An 18,937-nucleotide genomic window follows, 5' to 3' on the forward strand; every position below is an offset into this window, starting at 1 on the left:
ATACGGCAGTCTCTAAATGGTCCATCCTTTCATCACAGCTATGAACTTTGTCTCTGTAACTCCTTCCCTGGGTGTTTTGTTCCCAATTCTTACCATACTCTTTTCGTTCTTTCTGTTCTTTTACTTTCTGCATTGAAACTTCTTAATAAGTGGTTTTCACCATAAATATAGGAAAATAACAATGAATCAATCATATAATCAAGGTACCATAGGACAGAGTTTTATTTCAGAAGGATCAGTAAAAAAACATGCTGCAGTGCAGAGAGACAACTAGAATAATATTGATAACATTCATTTTAATTCCATATTTTCAAGGTATTTTTTTTGTATAGGAGAAGGTATGTGTCATTTATTCCATGTGATGTAAGCTTATTATGTGCATTTACTATGTCTAGAGATGTAGAAAGAGATTTTATTCGGACCCCTTGATTTCAGGCCTGCTCCCCTTTAAAATGACCTGGGATGTCTTTTAACACCCACCACTTCTTCACGAATTGTACAACAAATAAAGAAATCCATTTAGCTAAACAAGGTACCTTTGACCAAAGGAAAATACAGGCTTCTCCTTGAATGGCTACGTTAGTATATGAATTCATCAGTTAAACAGTCATTTCCAATGGCCTCACTCCAAACAAACTTACCCTGGAATTTATCATACTTATTATTCCATTGACTTCTATGTTTCTAAAGGGAACTCACAGACAGGCGTCTGAGTAAACAATGTAAGACCACTGTATGTTCCTGAACATTATATATTTTCTCTAACAGCTTTATGAACTTTGTGATAGATATTTTCCAAAGTGTTGGTGACAAAAATAGTTCTAGATTTGTTTGTTTGTTAGTTTTTTAAAGAAACTTCTGGAAAGTTGAGCCACACACAGAAGGTGGGAGAGCTCTGAGTGGCCAAGTCACAAGGGTAGGCTCTGTCTCTCACCTAATCCCCATTCCCAAACACTAGCCATTAGGTCCAACAGTGAATTCTGCATGTGTTTTCATCAGACAGCACACACTTATATTGTCCTTTTCTTTTTGCGTAAGAGTAAATCATAAAGTTATTTAAGCTCTGGTATTTTGCCATGCAGCTCTTTTGTCCTGACAACTATGACCAATCTCACTGTGATAACAGTGAAATATGTTTGGCAGATCTGACTTCTGTTACTACAGGTAAACTTTAACTTGATGTTGGAAAGAGCCAACTTTAAAGGTATGATTAGTCCTGATTTCATTTTAAAGATATACACACATTCAAAGTACTCTTTAAGGATTTTGTAAACTGATAATAGGATAAATTGGTCAGAGTGTGCAGGTCATGGAAATGATTACTATCTTGGCTTTGTTATTCAAAACATAAAAAGTAGAATATAATTCTTTATCTTTGTCGACATGTATGTAAGTTCAGGTATAATTTGGTAAATTGGTCAGGTAGGGACACCTCCATTATTCATAATGACACATCAAAATGCCCTTATCTCTAAAACCATTGACATGATTGAGTAAAGCTCTACCCTTGCTTTCTAACTACATTCCAACCACTAAGAAAACCTCAAGTATGATTTTTTTTTTTATGATTATTTTACAGGAGCCCATGAGAAAGAAATAGCTCTAATGAATGCTTTGACTGTTAATTTACATCTCCTGCTGGTAAGGTTTCTTTCCCATCTGTGTTTTGAGTTCTCTTGTTTGCATAATCTCTATGTTTCTTCCTCAAATTCATAAGCCTCTGGTGGGTTACTTATTCAAAGATCACATGTGCGATTATTTATTTTTCACCAAGAAATGCTAGACCATGATTTCCTGGTTCCTTCTTAAACATGGAAGATTTGCCTCTTCCATGGAAAAATGGCACTGGTTAAGTACCTGTGAGGTCTACTCATACCCGAGGGTGTGTGTGTGGGGGTGGGAGGGGTAGACTAAGTAAATGTAGCAGTCTGATGAAAACACTCAGGAGTATGTTTTCGAATTATGTCTAAAAGTTCACGTATCCTTAGTTTCGACTCCCAACTAAGTTCTTTAGTGTCTCTGATAATTAGTTTTTAACCTTTGTAACAAGGAGGACAGCATCTTCCTTATAGGTGTACAGAACTCAATAAGGGGATATGTGAAAATTAATTTAGCACCATGGCCAATGATGAGCAGCACCCTGTTGACAGGTGTTGTCATTTGTGTTACAATCAGGGCCAAGCTTATCGTCCAGGGACTGCCTGGAGAAATGAAATGGCCAGTGCCTAAGTAGTCTACTTCTGGCTGGTGCCTCTAAAATGGATAGGGGTTTCAGGACAGGGCCAAGGAGCATTTACCTGGACCTAAACCAAAATGCCAGAAAGCAAACAACCCGAGGAGGGACAGGTGATAAAGAGAACCAAATTGGCAATGTAAGATATGTAAATAAGACATGGATAGAACAAGCTATTTCAGTCCCACTCTAGAGAAATTACTTTTAAATGCTTAAGAAGATAAATTTTCAATTAGCATTTAGATAAAGCTTTGGAATTTGGTTTTATCTGCCTCCCAGTTTCCTCTGAGTTTGTTTTCCATTGATAAATGTAATGAGCCAATATCTCCACCCTCTTTATAACTCACTGGAAATGAGGCTAATTGAAAAGGTAGCCCTGTGAGATATCTGAGATGGTTAATTAATGAATGTCTTCAAACGTTTGAGCTCATAACATGAACGAGTGCCATAAAGGACTAAACGGGTAACTTGTGCACTGATGCTTCGCAATAACTCTGCTTCCTTGTAGTTATCATTCTTTAAGCCTACACCAAAGCGGCACAAAATTCTTCTAGAAGCCAAAGCCTTCCCTTCTGATCATGTAAGGATTTCTTCAAATGATATTTATGTTTTTTCTACTCTTCCTAGAGGGCTAGATCCTTTCTCTGACTTGAATGTTTATTCGCTAGTCATTTCCAAGTAAGCTTACTAAAAAAAGATCTGTCAAGTGCTTTTGATTTAAGTTTTTTTTCTAGATAGTAGATTTATTTCTTTTGTTCAAGTAAAACATGTGTTCATGAGGAAAGGGCTGAATGGGGACATTGATTTATTAGTCTTTTTAAAAATATTGAGCAAATCGTTGCCTAAATCAAGAGCGGCTATAAATGTTTTATTAATTCCTGTTGCTGTTTTACTTTTTGAAATCAAATCAATACACTCTCTACTGCTTAACCCTTTAGCAACATTAAATTGTCATCTAAATTTGTAACTATACCTCTTTGTCATAGTACGCTAAAAATACTTATTGATTCCCTTTTATGAAAAAACATTAACAATTATATAATGGGGATGCAGGGAGAAGGCCCAGTGTGTAAATAGCTTGATGCATAGACATAAGGACCTGTAATAGCTACCACTCACAAAGAAAGCTGATGGTGGCTTTGTGGGCTTGCTGTCCAGCACAGGAGACAAGAGAGGCAGGAGAATGCTTTGCAGCTTACTGGGCAGTCTGTCTATCCTGATTGTAAGTTCCAGTTTCATTGAGAGATGCTGGCTCAAAAATGATGTATAGAATGATCAGCAAAGAAACTTGACATTGACCAATGGCTTCTATATGAACATGTGAACACATATAATAAAATGTGCCCATACATAAACCCCTATACACAGTAAAGATTAAAAGATTTCTTGTGGTTCACTCAAATAACAAGAATAATTCTTCCAGATCTGTAAACAGATGAAGCCTTTGTTTCATTTTAAAGAAACCTGACACTTTCCTTTTTGATCATTCTATACTACATCCTGTAATTTTAAAGCATGTAATTCAATTAAGGCAACTCATGATTATTTTTGCTAAAAATAAGATGAAGTCCTTGCTATCTTGAAGAAAGCTCCAGCTGCTCTTAGTACTGGATCTTTTGTATGGAATTTTCAATGTGATCTGTTTTTGCTGTCTAAATCTTCCTATGGTGAACTGGTTTTGTACTATGACTCAAGCCCAACACACTCCTCTCTTTGGTTGTTTGACAAGCCCCCATTGTGTCTTACACAGGGTGAATTTTATTGTAAAGCTTATCTTAGCTCTAAAAGCTATTCTGCACTTCTGATCACCTTTAATACGTGGTACTTCAACAAGTACCCTGATTCACATTAAGGAGGACGTCTGTGAGGTAGCCATTCATCCTACTTCTGACATGTGGTTTTATATACTGCAGTGGTTTCAGTGTTATTTTTCACTTATTTTTAGAGGAGACTCTTTAATGCACTGCTCTGTTTTGGGCTTAATTTAACGAATAGATTTTCTTTCTGTTTCAGTATGCTATTGAGTCACAGATTCAACTTCACGGACTTGATGTTGAGAAAAGTATGCGGATGTTAAAGCCACGAGAGGTATCTGCGAAAGAAAGAAATGCTCATTAGACTTCCATTTTATGTTCACTTATGTCCCTCAAAAGTATATTATCTTCATGGCTCTGATGTAACAAGAATGCACAAGAGATCTATGCATTGTTACTGTTAGATCCTTTTGTTTAAGTAAAGAATGAATGGGAAGTATATTTATTTTCATTTCAAGAACTAAACACACAGTGTGGAGCTTTTCTTTTTATAACAAAGGAGTCCATAGTGGTCTAGCAGGTGAAAAAATAAGGGCAAGTTGAGTGTACCACTTTAAATTTCCAATGTATGAGTTGATGGCTCCCATTAAAATCAAATTAAAGACTATTTGACTATGGTGGAATTTATAGACACTATCTTTTTCATGTTCTTTTGCAAAGTATCAAGGATTTTCTTGTATTTAAAATAAAGTTTTCTAAACTCAATAAGTTGGAGAATCTGGGATTCCAGTGTGCTTAGTAACCAACACGTCGGATTCATGGTAAAAGATTTGCACATCATCTATAAGTGGCACTTTTCACATGTGCGATATAAATGCCTAGTTCACAAGACTCGGTGTTCCTGATGCCCAGCAGTTTATCCTCTGGGTCTGTCTAAACAGTCTTTTACATTACTAAACAGCTTCACGCCAACATGAGGAGGACTCTGTCTTACCAAAACCTTATATCTTCTTTGATTCATGGTGATTCTTTAGATAAATGAATTATGGTTAGTTTCTGTGATACTCTCATTAGTCTGATTTTTAAGTTGTAGCTGTCAAACTATATTAGAGTTTTAAAAAAGGTTTAATTTGCCAGTTCCCTAAGTAGAATTTTTCGTATAATTACTAAGTTCTTTTCCTTATATGTATAAAAAGTGTATTTCTAATAAAACAGATTTCAACATCAATATTTCCATTTGGTAAATAAGCTCCAGGACTCTTCCAATAGAAGCTGCGCTCACACACACACACACACACATTCATACAAGTCCTCTAACATAGACTTTGGCCAATAGAATGAAATTTGAAAACTTAAATAAGATTGTTTTAAGAAATTTTCTAAGTGATATTAAGGCAATTAAGCATGTACTGGTCCAAAATTTATGTCATATTTACTACATGAGAAAACTTGTGGGAAGTTGTAAGTACATTGGACCTGTTCTCCCATAAGCAGTCGTGCCCCCACTTGATGGATCTCTTACAACTGTTACATTTTCAAGACCAAGTCTCACTTCATTGACAATTTTCAATTGATAGTTATGGGTGGGGAGTTTAGACTTTGTTTTGATACTTGATTTTGACTAGTTTTCTTCACATTTTCTTTATCTTTACGTCGACTTGGAAAAATTAAATTTTAAACTAATTAAAACATCACTTTGACAAAACCCAGTTGAAAAATGCATAAGTGAGTTCTCATTGGAAAAAGTACCACTCACTTGATACGTGCAATATGAATCTCCAGCTCTGCTGTAAGATATGTCATGGATTTCTTGCTTTTTTTTGGTTGGCTAAAGATAATGGGGAAAATCATTGAAAAGTTTCTGAATAGTAAGGATTAATTGAATACTTAATTAGAAAGAAGCAAGTAGGTTTGTGCAGACTGGCACATAAATGAAACTTCTCTGACATTTTACTTTCTATTTCCTAATAACACAATGCTTCCCATTGCTGCTCGTTTGCCAGCTTTCCGAGGAACATTGGTAGGGGGAAGCATGATTCCCTCTCTTTGCCGTATGTAGGAAGACATTTGTGGAAATGGAGTGACACGTTTATTATGGTCATGCTGTGTAACTTGCACTGAACTTGATTTAGGGGGAAGAGACCTTAAGGATGGAGGACATACTGGAAGTAATCGAGGAGGAAGGAGACTCGATTGCCGTGATCCTGTTCAGTGGGCTGCACTTTTATACTGGACAGCTGTTCAACATTCCTGCCATCACAAAAGCTGGACACACAAAGGTAGACTACTCTTCTCTCCTTGGTACTTACCCAGAAAGCACTCCGCTCAAGCATGCACTTTATGTGTACTTTAAAGTATTGCAGGATTTATTTTCTTTAAAAATAACAAAACACTGTTTGTTTGTTTGTTTGTTTGTTTGTTTGTTTGTTTGTTTGTTTGTTTTTCCAGATAGGGCTTCTCTGTATACCCTTGGCTATCCTGGAACTTTTTCTGTAGACCAGGCCTGCCTCTACCTCCCAAGTTCTGGGTTTAAAGATGTGTGCCATCACCACCTGGCCAAGTCTTCAAGTTTAAGAGATTATTATTACTATTGCTATGATTGGTGTCGTTCATTGCTTGTTTACATGACATCAGTGATCCTACCTCATTCCTAAAAATGCCATCTTCATGTGGGTCCCTAGAGTCCAGGATAAGCAAATTTTGCATATGTGATGTGGCTCTCAGACAGCAGAATGAGGATAAAATACTAAGGGTCTACAGGACATGCAAGAACTTCTAAAAATCCCACTTCTGTACATTTTGTACTGTAACTCATTCTAAATGTGAACCAGCTTTCATTTAAAGCTACGTATTTCTAGATAGGGAAATATAGGCTCTATTAGCAGCTCATGTAGAGTTACCAGTAGGGTGACTTTTTACCCAAGTCACTTTAAGGATGGCATTTAATTCTGAACAACTTTATAGCTTTATAACACTACCTATAACAAAAGTGTTTCTCCCCTGCATACTATTAATTCTACATTAAGCTACTCTATCTGTATATCATATCTCTGTGTATATAAATAAGTGATTTAAGATATCATATCTTTTTATATCAGAATATAAATAACTGATTTAATCTTTTAAAATTTTTTGGCCTATCAGAAAGAAATCAACTGGGAGAAGAATTCAATAGCCATAAGTTATATTTAAAAAACCTAAGTAGCAGTTCTGTTTGATTATGCAATCAAGGCTTGCATTAAAAAAGGTGACAATTGAATTTTACTCTGAACATTAATAAGTTATAGGATTACTATATATGTGAGATCTAGCTAATATATGCAGTTATTGAAGCTAATGACTGGAACTAATGAAAAGGAATTTAGCACCGTCTTCAGTGGTCTCTAGGAATTTCCAACAAGGAACTCCAGCTGATTTGATGGATAACTGTGAAAGTGGTGCATTACAAAAGATATAAAGATAATGTCTTCTTAATTTAGATATTAAATCTTAAGCACCAAAATAAAGGGTAGCCAATAAAACTTGTGTTTTAAAATGTTCTGCAAGTAATCAGCAACCATGTTCCCTTAGTATGCAAGCATGTCTCATTAACCCTCCTAGAAATGAGACAAAAGGTGGAGAAGAAGAACCAAGAGCTTGGCAGTCATACAGTCTGGGGCCATTGCTGGGTTAGATGGTCCCCTGCATGTTATTGGAGGGGACTCCTCATCTTCTCTGAGCTTCTGCTTCAAAAGTTCTAGTTCATCATACAAGCATCTCCCTCATGCACAGGGGATAAAGAATGTGGTGTTTAAAGTATGTAATGGCTACCTGTGACAGAGCAGTCCCTCCCTACTTCTCCTCACTTTTCCTCAGTGAATATGAGATTATGGGAAATGCCTCAGATACAGACTGTATTTCCCATTGCAAATTAAAATAAGGGAGATAGAGAGGTAATCGCATGTTTAAGAGCACTTGATTCTATTGCAGAGGACCTAGGCTTGGTTTCCAACACACACCTGGGAGCTTACAATCATCTGTAACTCCAGTCCCAGGGATCCAATGTCTTCTTTTAGCCTTCGAAGCACCAGGCATACATGAAATACATATACATACTGTGACGGTTTGTATACGCTTGGCCCTGGGAGTGGCACTGTTAGGAGGTGTGGCCTTGTTAGAGTAGGTGTGTCACTGTGGGTGTGGGCTTTAAGACCCTCTCCCTAGCTGCCTGGAAGTCAGTAATCTGCTAGCAGCTTCAGATGAAGATGTAGAACTCTCAGCTCCTCCTGCACCATGCCTGCCTGGATGCTGCTATGTTTCCACCTTAATGATAATGGACTGAACCTCTGAAACTGCAAGACAGCCCCTATTAAATGTTGTCCTTCTAAGAGTTGCCTTGGTCATGGTGTCTGTTCATAGCAATAAAACCCTAACTAAGACACATATACACAGGCAAAATACATAGACACTCAAAATATAAATAAAATGTAAAAATCTTAGAAAATAAATGTGTTCACTAGGTTCTATATTTAATTCTTGATAAGGGATTAAGTAGCTAAAACCAGTCTCTAAGTGTGCCTTAGGCTGTCACTCATTTAACATATCTATAGAGCCAAATTCTCCTGGCACATTCAGCCAAAGAATGAATGGAAAAATGAGCAGTTCCAATCTAAATGAAAGGATTTCATGGGAGCAAACTGGGGGTATGGTTGACTTAGGTTTACCCATTATCAAATTTATTTTAACAAATGTTTACCCTCTTGCTGTATAATTGCTCTCCTTCTCAACTGAATTTGAAAAATTAGGCTAATTTAAAATTAGACTTACATAACTCTCCTGGGTCGCCAGTGAAAATCTAAAGCTCAAGAAAGAGACAGGGAGGAAATTAGAGCTGTCAATCAAGGAAGAAATTGACAATTCAAAGGGAGGGGGGAACTTAAAACAATCACTGTTAGGACTGAATAAGTGAGGCAAAAGAGAGGGAAGTTTCCAGAAATTAAATATAGTAGCAGCTGGACATGACAGGAATGGAGTCGTGAAGGCCAATGACTGGATTATAAAATGCAAACTGCAAAACCCTGGAGTAAAAAAATTCAAAATCCCATGGTAGGAAAGAGGATACACAAAGTATAGTATTAAAAACTGCATGTATGCCAGCAAAAGCACAAATCAGAAGTAGAAGGCTTAAGGAGCTAGGTTGTACTTTGTAAGTAATTTCAATATGAGTGCATAGTTCTCCTAGTCTCCTTAGGCATCCACATCACTGAGGTATTGTGGATGTACCTTCCGGGTCATATTAAGGAGTCACTTTCTCCCAGCAGATTTCCTGGTCCTCTTGCTCTTACAGTCCTTTGCCCCTTTGTACACAGTGTTCCCTGTGCCTTGGGTATAAGAGTTGTCTTGTCTCAGCTGGGGCTAGGCACCCCATGCTCACTTCCTCTCTCCTTTTCAGTCGATGTGCTAACATGGAGGGAAGGAATCTCAAGGGGATCTAACTATAGACAAAGGACTACAGAAAACTAAAAAATTCAGAGAGCCGGAGAAATATTCTTTCTCGGGGATGAGCTCTCTAGTTCCTTTTACCAGGTGGTCAAACCTAAAATCATATATATATATATGTGTGTGTGTGTGTGTGTGTGTGTGTGTGTGTGTGTGTGTGTGTATAAAAAGAACACTAAACAAACTGAGCATGCTATGCTTGTATATTTGGTACGTGTCTCTGTGTGTGCCCACACATATACAGATACACATGCAGACAAATAGGCAAACTAATCCCATTCATAGGGGTCCTGCTATCTGGTGCCCCCATTCTAATGTGGTCACAATTAGAATTATTTAGTAACTTGTGAATGTGGGAAACATATCAATATTTAGAGGTTAGAACTTCATTTCTAAAATTCTCATTACTTTACCAATATAACTCACTTTGACCACTTTGGCTCTTTATAGAAGTAGAAAGCTTGTGTGTGGATAGACATTTTGTGCTTGGCTTATTACCAGATTCTAAGACTAATTCACCTATGCTGTATTCAGTAGGTCTTGCTCATTTATATTTCCATTCTCATACAATATTAACAGGAAACACAGCACAATCTTTATATTTGTGGGAGAGCAGATACTTGCCTCCCTCCTTTTTTCTATTTGAAGCCTGTTACTATACATGCTACTTAGGCTGTTATTGCAAATTACTTAGGGTAAGCCTCCATCACATGTCTGGTACATCTGTTTCTTAGACTTCCTGGATCCTACGTTGTGTGTGAATTCAGTCATAATGAGCAGGATCCACTTTCCTATGGACTTATGTAAATTTGGTGCACACCCCGAGCAGTATGTTTCAGAGCATCTGTTTCCCTATGCACACAACAAGAGCTGCTGATAATTTTGGTTTCAGCTACTCAGTAACCTGATCATTCATCAGTCAGGATCTGCTTTCAAACACACGCTTTATTCCTTGGGTATTTTCTTTTGTAAAAAGCTTTTCTTTTTAAGGTTTTCCCCTGTTTTCTATGAGATCTGGAGTTCTCTGACTTTCTAAAGCATAGTGATAACATGGTTGCCCAAGACATACTACCATTCAAGGCAGCAAGGAGGAAGAATGGAGGATAGGGCAGGTTCATCTGTCTCATGTTTCCCTTCTAGTGTTAAGTCTTTTCCATCTACATGAAAGCAGAATATATTATGTAGCTCCTTATGAGGGGAAGACTCAGGCTAAAGGTTTATGAATTAAACTACAGACTAATGTACTATTGAGTAATTTATTTCTCCAAAGTCTCACTTCGAACTTCTTGTGCTTTCTGTCCTCCATCAAGTGTCTTACACATGTTTTCTGGCAAATAGTGAGTATCAAATGATGACGCGCCAAACAGATAGATGAATAAATGTGTTGCTCTAGTCTCTCATCTCTTTTACACTTTGCAGTAGCACACATATGAGGATGCTCACGTATTTGATTTGTAAATGCAGATGGTGGATTCAAAAGATTCTGCAAACCATCTCCTTCTATGTAACAGTTTTTATTTTTGCATGTGAATTATGCATTAGGCCCAACCCTAAGCTCTTTCAATTATTAATATGTATTACTAGCAATTATAGTCCAATCAGAGTTAATAAAGTTGAATTAATTCTCAGTCATTCATGGTGGTACATACATTTAAGGGTCTGGAGCAGAAGAATCATCTGAGTCCAGCAACTTAGGGCCATCCTGGGCAACACAAGAAGACCCCATTTCTTCAAACCAACACAGAATCTCAGGGAAGACAAATAGAGAGACATGGGGAGAGAGGAGAAGACAAGGCAGGCTGAAGAGATGGCTCACTGCACAACAACACTAGTTGAGTAAGCTGAGAATCTGAGTTCAAATCCCCAGCCCCAATGTGAAAATGCTGGTCACAGCCACAGGTGTTTCTGTCACTCAATCGACATAAGGAGGAAGAGACAGAAGGATTTCTGGGGCTTGCTAACCACCCATCATAGTTCATAAGAAAATGACAAACTCAGGTTCAGTGAGCAACAGTGTCTCTCAGAAATAAGGTGGACATCATTGAGTATGACCCTTGACATGTTCCTCTGACCACTGTATATGCGCATAGATCTGTGCAACACATGCGCGCGCATGCACGCACACGCGCGCACACACACACACACACTTAATTCTGAATACTGAATGATAAGGAAAAAATACAGAAACCTGATAAATATCTAACTGGTAAAATCAATTTGTAAAAATTCAATAACACCAAAGCAACATCCACATATAGATGGTCACCAGAACTATTCCTTTATCTTCAGCATAAATCCAAATTTTTCTTTGAAAAGCTTTACCTTCTGTGAGTTCACTGATAAATGATTGACTAAGATTTCGACCAAAACCTTGGCTACAATGGTTGGCATCGACTCCCAGGAACAGTTACTGTGTCATACCAATAATGCTTGTGTCCAGCATCAAGACTTGAAGTCAGTTTAAATGCATTAATAATAAACTATCTCAAATAATGCACAGGTGTCACATTAAGGGACAAAAATCAAAGCTTTTTCCCTTGAGTCATTTAACCAAGCGAGATCCCAGATTTGAATTCTCTATCCGTTCTCCCTGTGTCTTCTATCCAGTCTGAATCTATGCCCTTTGGAAACTCTGTCTTGTGAATGTGTCCGTATATCAGTCTGTATGTCAGAATGTGTCTGTACTTAACAAAGGATTTTTCTCTCTTTCATTTAACACCACAGAAAGCATCACATGGGGGAGAAAATGAGAAACTTTAAAGAAATCTTTAACAGAGTTTTTACAAAGAATTAAGTCACTGACTCCAGCTCACCCCAACTCACCCAGACAATGAACAGTATTGCAAATATCATTGTCTTAAAAGCAGTATCTGTATACTGCTTATCTTACAATATTTGTGGTGGATAATTTTAATTTTTTTTTGTTTATTTTCAGCAAATGGTTATCATAACACACATATAAACATATATGCATTAATTTTGAGTAGGGAGCATGGAAGAACACCTAACTTGTGATTACACCGGTGTATTAGTTAGGAGTATAAATGTTGGCTACTTGGGAAATCCCAGGCAAATGAGGATTGTTATTAAATTTTCTCTTAACAGTGAGTTAAAAAAACAGAGTAAATACGTAGTAGGATGGCAGTCTTAATTCTTATGTGACCTCAAAGTGTATTATTAACTCTGGTTGTGAGGTTAGACAGAAGCTCCTGTCTCTCAGAATATTAGATATATTTTTATAATATTGCATTTTATAATATTGAGATGTCCATTAAATGAGATAGTTATTTCTAAATATGCAAACACACATACTTTTTATATTATATTACATGTATATACATATAAATAACAAATTTGAAAGATGTGCGTGAACGGCTTTTTGTAACCCAGTTTGACAATATTAATGGTCCTCCTGCCTCAGGCCAGATATGTGCACATCTGACTGATGATGAAAAGAATGCTTATAGGAAAGAATTAACCTGTTATACAAGCATTTAAAATTATGATTTTATTATTTTTATTATTATTATTACCCACTTTTACTAGAAAATTTAAGTTATAGTTTACTTGAGAGGATCTTAGAATTTTGCCATGGTATTCTCTGTAGTAGAGTGGCACATATTTATACCTTTTACTCATCAGTAAATATTTTAATGGGGTATTGTAATAATAAAATTTAAACAAGGAACACTTAACACAGCACGGTGTGCTGGGGTGACCTTCTTTGAGAAGATGAAACAAAGCCGGTTCTCTCAACATGAGCAGATATTTTCTAGCTGTGACCTTTTCTGTCAGGGCTGGATATATAGTAAGGCCTATTCTCAGAAGTGTAAAGTATTAATAGGTTTGCAAGGAAGAATTGGTTCAGTATAATTTAATTTTAGAACTTTAGAAAAGAAAAAAATAAGACAGTCCACGAAGAAGGCAGAGTCAGAAGCAGCCTCTTACAAGCCATAGCAACTCCGCGGAGACCCACGGAAGCCACTGCAAGGCTTTGGCTATTTAAGAAGGCAGATCTATTTTAATTTTTGAAAGAAATGTCCAACCTGCCAGGGTGAAAATAGACTGGAATGGAATAAAAGTGGACACAATGAAATAGTACATTATTATCTTCGCAAAAACATGAAGACTATCATTGTGATGCACTTCAGAGTATTTTTTGATCTATTGTGTAATCATCCCTCTCTTCTTTCCGTCTGTTATAGTAAAAATGGGTTTTTAAATAATCACTGAAAATTGTTTTTACACTGAATTCCTGACATATTATCTAGACTTGAATTAATCAAGGGAAGTCAAGGAAAAGCAAATTGAAAATGTGTATTTATATGCATATACATATGCATACATATACATGTAGGTGTGTATATGCGTGATTAAGATAATTAAAAATGTTTAAGTTACACTTACAAGGATTGCTAGAAGAATACCAGTCTTCTCTTTTTAAGGGAGAGAAGTAAAACAAAAGTAAAATTTAAACAGACTATCTTATTAACTCTTGTCTTTGGAATGGCAGAAGATTTTTGTGCTACACGAAGAAAATTATCCATACTCATAATTCTGCCCATTTGAGATCCAGAAATCACTAAGTCAAAATAAATTGGTGAAGATCACTACCCAGGAATCTAAAGTTATAGAGCCGTTTCTATGAAATCTTTGTCAGCTGTTTTATTTAAGACTTGATTGAGAGGACTATATAAGATAAAAGTAATTAATTCCCAGTGGAAGAGTATTTTAGACTCCAGATGTTGTTTTAGGATTATAGGTCTGGGAAAAGCAAGCCTCCTAGTTGTCAGTCAGGATTTGTGATAGTGTGTCCATTCTTATTGAAGGCACCAGGGAGAAGCACTTTTCTGGTATCAAACGGCATTTACCTGGTAACTCCTGGACCATCTGAAGGAGATGTTACAGTCAGAGGATTTTATGTTTCCTTTTTTTGTTTTAGATGATACAAATTATATAATTAGTTGTCTAGGACTCAGAGTTGTTCATCTAATGTTATATTTTTCTTCCCTCTTTACTAATCAAGAAAGACTGGCTTGTCTTTGTTATAACTAAAAAATTAAAAATTCCAACATAAAATGTAGACACCCATGTATATATATCCATTTTAACTTATTTGCTATTATAATAATGAAAACCCATGGAATTCTATGAGTATCCAGCACACACACACACACACACATACACACAGATACAGAAGTCATGCATGTCATTTTCTCTTTCCAGTTATTTTTCCAGATGAGTTGTTAAAATAGACACGTTTAGGACTGTCAGGTTAAAAGTCAGTTGAGTTGCAGAATGCTCATTTACTCACAAACCATATTCATAAGGGAAGGTGGAAGATGGTGACCAAAAAAAAACCATTAAATTATCTATAACAAATCTTATTCTATTTGTCTACTTCTCTTTGTTTTTATTTTTAATGCGTGCAGCACTTTTCCTGCACATAGGCATGTAAACCAGATGTGTGTCTAGTATCTTCTGCCACTGTTCTTTCAGATGTTTATGGGTCCCCATGTAGGCAGATAGAACCAAGCAAGAGTAGCAAGTGCTCTTAACCACTGAACTCCACTGAACTATCTCTCCAGAATCTTCTCTGGTATTTTTAAGACAGGGTTCTAATTTGCAGTTATCTGACCTAAGGTCTGTCACCTTCCTGCCTCAGCAGGTGTCTTGGAAATGAAAGCATTCATAATCAGAGGCAGTTTAAAAAACTGGCTATGATGGAAGAAATTTAGAAGAGGTCTCTTCAAGGATTATGTATAGATTTTTAATACACTATCATCATATTTAGTGTATAATTAAAAACAGAAAAGAAAGAAAAGTTGGTTGGGGATTTTATTACTATGATTTGTACGGCAATCACCCCAAAATTATCTTCTGGGAGGATATTTCTTGATTTCTCGTCAAGGTGGGCATTTCTGCAGATAGAGATGTCATTACTAAGTAAAGAAAAAATTAAAAGTCTTTTTCCCACCTGTGACAGAATCTTTACAGTTAAATGTCCTTTGTTTTTATTCCCTGGTTTGAACCCTACCTGATCAACAGGCAAAAGCCTGCTCTAGAGATTCTCCTTGTTGCTTTTATTCTATTAGTAAATGCATAATTACCTATCAACAATTACAAGCCATGATATTTTAAATAAAATTTACTATTTGCAAATATCTCAGGAAAAAACTGAAAGTTTGGATCATCATTTGTGCATTGAAACGCTAACCTTAGACCTTCTCAGTGACATATTCTGCGCTGTCCTTGGTGCTGAATTTAAGCCTCAGCTCATCATAGTATGCATTTCTACTGTATTCTTACAAGAGGAAAGTGAAATATTTCTCCCAGGTCCAAGTTATACGTTACTTTCTTGACTTTAGGGCAGTGGTTCTCAATCTGTGGGTTGTTAGATCCTTTGAGGATCATCAAAAAGCATAGTTATTTACATTATGATTCACAACAGCAGCAAAATTACAGTTATGAAGTAGCAATGAAAAGAATACGATAGTTGTGAAGTCACGACAACATGATGAACTGTGTCAAATGTTAAGATCATTGTTTTAGAGATCCTGTATGTGAAATTCTTGACCTTCATCGTGAAAGTTTTTGTATCACTGTGTCTGGAGGAATGTATGAGAAATATATCATTGGATTCCTTTTGTTCTGCTTTACAATTCTTTCAAGTATAGAAGGCTTACATCAGTAGAGTATCAATGACTAACTCCGCAAAATTCATAAGCTGCAGACTGTGCTTTCCATAAAGTGATTTATTTTAAGTACATGCTAGATCTGGCAATAGATATGTGTGTGCAGTCAACAAAAGTGTTGGTCAGGCAAGTTGATGGATCACAGTATTGCATGAGGAACAGAATTTTAAGTATAATTATTTTCAGGAAAATGGCAAATAGTGTCTAGCTATCCTAAAATTGTGGTCTGCATGCTTACATTAATTTTGAGATTCTTTTCAAAATCAAGATATTCCATTAGGTCATTAAAAATTAAATGAACTAAATTAAACATAAAAAATTACCTTCAGCTATTTTCTCACTTAAGCCAACTGAAATAAATAAATTAAAAAGCTTAAGCTCATTTTTCATTTGTAGGATCTTTGTCAGATAGGCCTAAGATAGGGCAAGAAGATGGTGCCACTGAGTCTATTTTCTTGCTTTTGTACATATGAGATTAAATAAATAAAGGAGCTCAAAAAAGGATAGCCAGTTGTAGAGTTCGAGTCTTAAATGCATGTGTCCTAGAATTCTATGCTCACCACTGAAGAAGGTTGGGGAGATCATTAATTAGGGAGTAAAAGTGACATAAATTGTGAGAGAAGTTTCCACCTGAAAAATTATGGCATGCTGCAGAGCCTCTGAGTTAATTTGTTTTTCCTGTCTCCTGAGTCCATTGGTCTTACTCTCTAAGGATCATTTGTTTGCCTTATTCCTTCAAACTAGACACATTAAACCACTAAATATTACTAGAAAGATATCCCTTCTCTCCTTTCCATTCATTTTCACTTCTAGGTTTGCCATGCACAACATATGCTATGAATTGAATTCATGGTCTCATGCTACCTAAAGGCTTTATCACTGACATATCACAAAAACTCAGTGTTAGCCTTTTAGCAATAAGAATAAAGAGATGACTCTTGAGAGATGATTTTGTGCACTGAGTAAAGGTTGACTTTGTGTTATTCAATTGCTGATTTTTGTACCAACAGGGAGTTGAGTACATGCTGGACTTTGTTCTTTTTTTTAAAGCATCACCTGTATCAGTGTTTTGTAAACATCTTTCCCCATCACCTTCTGATTGGTTAATACAAAACTAATCAGCCAATTAAGTGGGAAGAAGAGAATTGGGTGCAAATTCCAATGTCAGTCAGGAGATCCCAGAGAGATGATAGGGGAGAGCGAAGTACCAGGAGGAGAACGAGGCATAAGAGACCATGCAGGGGTACCAGTAGGAATTGCCATGAGATTGTGGTGAGAGAGGAGCTATGACAAAATACATGGACCAGAAGAAACCAGTGCAAGAGCAGATTGCAAGTCACAGATCACTTGTCTGTGTATTGTCAGCCTAGTCAGATTAGAATAGCTGCCCAGCCAAGGCTTGAATCTTGTTAATAAAAGTACAAGGTCTCTGTGTCTTTATTCAGGAGCTAAAACAGGATAGAGTAGTTATAAAATTTCACAGCAATTATTTGAAAATAAGGGTGCATAGAAAATCCCCCAAGAATTACTTTAATGGATAAGCATCTCTGGAAAATTATGCACCTTACAAGTGAGAACAGAGTAATAGCTGCTACTTCCGGTAATATCCTATGATTGGGGTGCTTGCTATCCAGTACATTTTCTCAGAAAACCCATTAGTGACCTTTCATCGGGGCTCAGATGAGAGAACTGTTTCTGCAAAAGCACTTGCCCTGCCCACTTAAGCAGATAATGAAGCCTGGTGTTGGAGTCTACTTACAGATGGTTCCAAAGCTATGTTTTCAATGGCTGGCATGGGCAATCTCTTCTCACTAGACTATCTCTTTTTCTTCATTCCAATTAATCCTGCAGTGGCAAAGATATCTCAGAAGGTATGAAAGGGAAAGTAAAATGTAAGTATTATTTCTTATCCTCCCTTTTCTTGAGTATTAGATTAGTCCCAATGATCAAGGATAGGAGATAGAGATATTCCAGGTAAGGTTCTTATCAATGCCGGCATTCAGAAATGACTTCCCAGACCCTCAGAAACGTAATCTCCAACTCATGTAGAAAGATCTTAATACATGGTACTTCCACCCATTCTGGTGGGTGTCTCATGTAGCTGCCCCACTAACAACAGCACGGGATGACAGTCTACATATCCCATCCACCTGCATTTTTTCAGCTCTTTATGTGGCATCTGAAAGAGTTCCTTCTAATTAAAATTGTGCAAGTCTTTAGAGGACTGGATGAGAATTACAAAATCCTCCAGAGATTTGCAGCAGGAAGTCCCTGGACACTTCTCAGGTACTGGGGTACACAACACATACAATAAACTTGGTTCTTTCATTTGTATATTGACCTTTCCCTTCTGGGAAGATTGGCCTTCAAGGGGATCCTAGAGAGAAGACTGACTGGGGGAAACTACTCTCTTTAAAGAACTCATTTAGGCAGTTTGTGTAGACATGAAAGCATTTGATTATTAAATACTGACAAAGGAAAGAACAAAACACATTTCCCGCATCTCATGAAAACAGGACAAAATTTATACACATGCATGTTCTAATTTGTTTAAATTTTGGCCAATATCATGGATGAGGGACTCCATTCTCAATTCTGATTCTCTTGCTTTCCTTTGTGTCTCTCCTCACATTTAAGGACAGAACCATGGTACCAACTCTTCTTTACCAGTTTACGTCCAAGAAGTCGCTGACTATGTGAATCCCTCCTCTATAAAATGGAATCTAAAAGGACAATTTAGATTACATAGATGTTCATGTCAACAAAATGTACATGTG

At 36.7% G+C, this 18,937-nt stretch overlaps 1 protein-coding gene across 1 annotated transcript in view; it reads left to right on the plus strand.

The window, feature by feature from the left end:
- The window catches only part of Kynu (kynureninase), a 128,501-nt gene that overhangs the window by 46,517 nt on the left and 63,047 nt on the right, over positions 1 to 18,937 (plus strand). Inside the window, exons 5-9 of the mRNA XM_029484813.1 lie at positions 1,083 to 1,164; positions 1,538 to 1,641; positions 2,742 to 2,813; positions 4,247 to 4,321; positions 6,120 to 6,266. Of these exons, the coding sequence (XP_029340673.1) occupies positions 1,083 to 1,164; positions 1,538 to 1,641; positions 2,742 to 2,813; positions 4,247 to 4,321; positions 6,120 to 6,266 (480 nt within the window). The remainder of the gene's footprint in view (positions 1 to 1,082; positions 1,165 to 1,537; positions 1,642 to 2,741; positions 2,814 to 4,246; positions 4,322 to 6,119; positions 6,267 to 18,937) is intronic.

Source organism: Mus caroli, chromosome 2 (assembly GCF_900094665.2).
Source record: "Mus caroli chromosome 2, CAROLI_EIJ_v1.1, whole genome shotgun sequence".
Classification (NCBI taxonomy): Eukaryota; Metazoa; Chordata; class Mammalia; order Rodentia; family Muridae; genus Mus; species Mus caroli.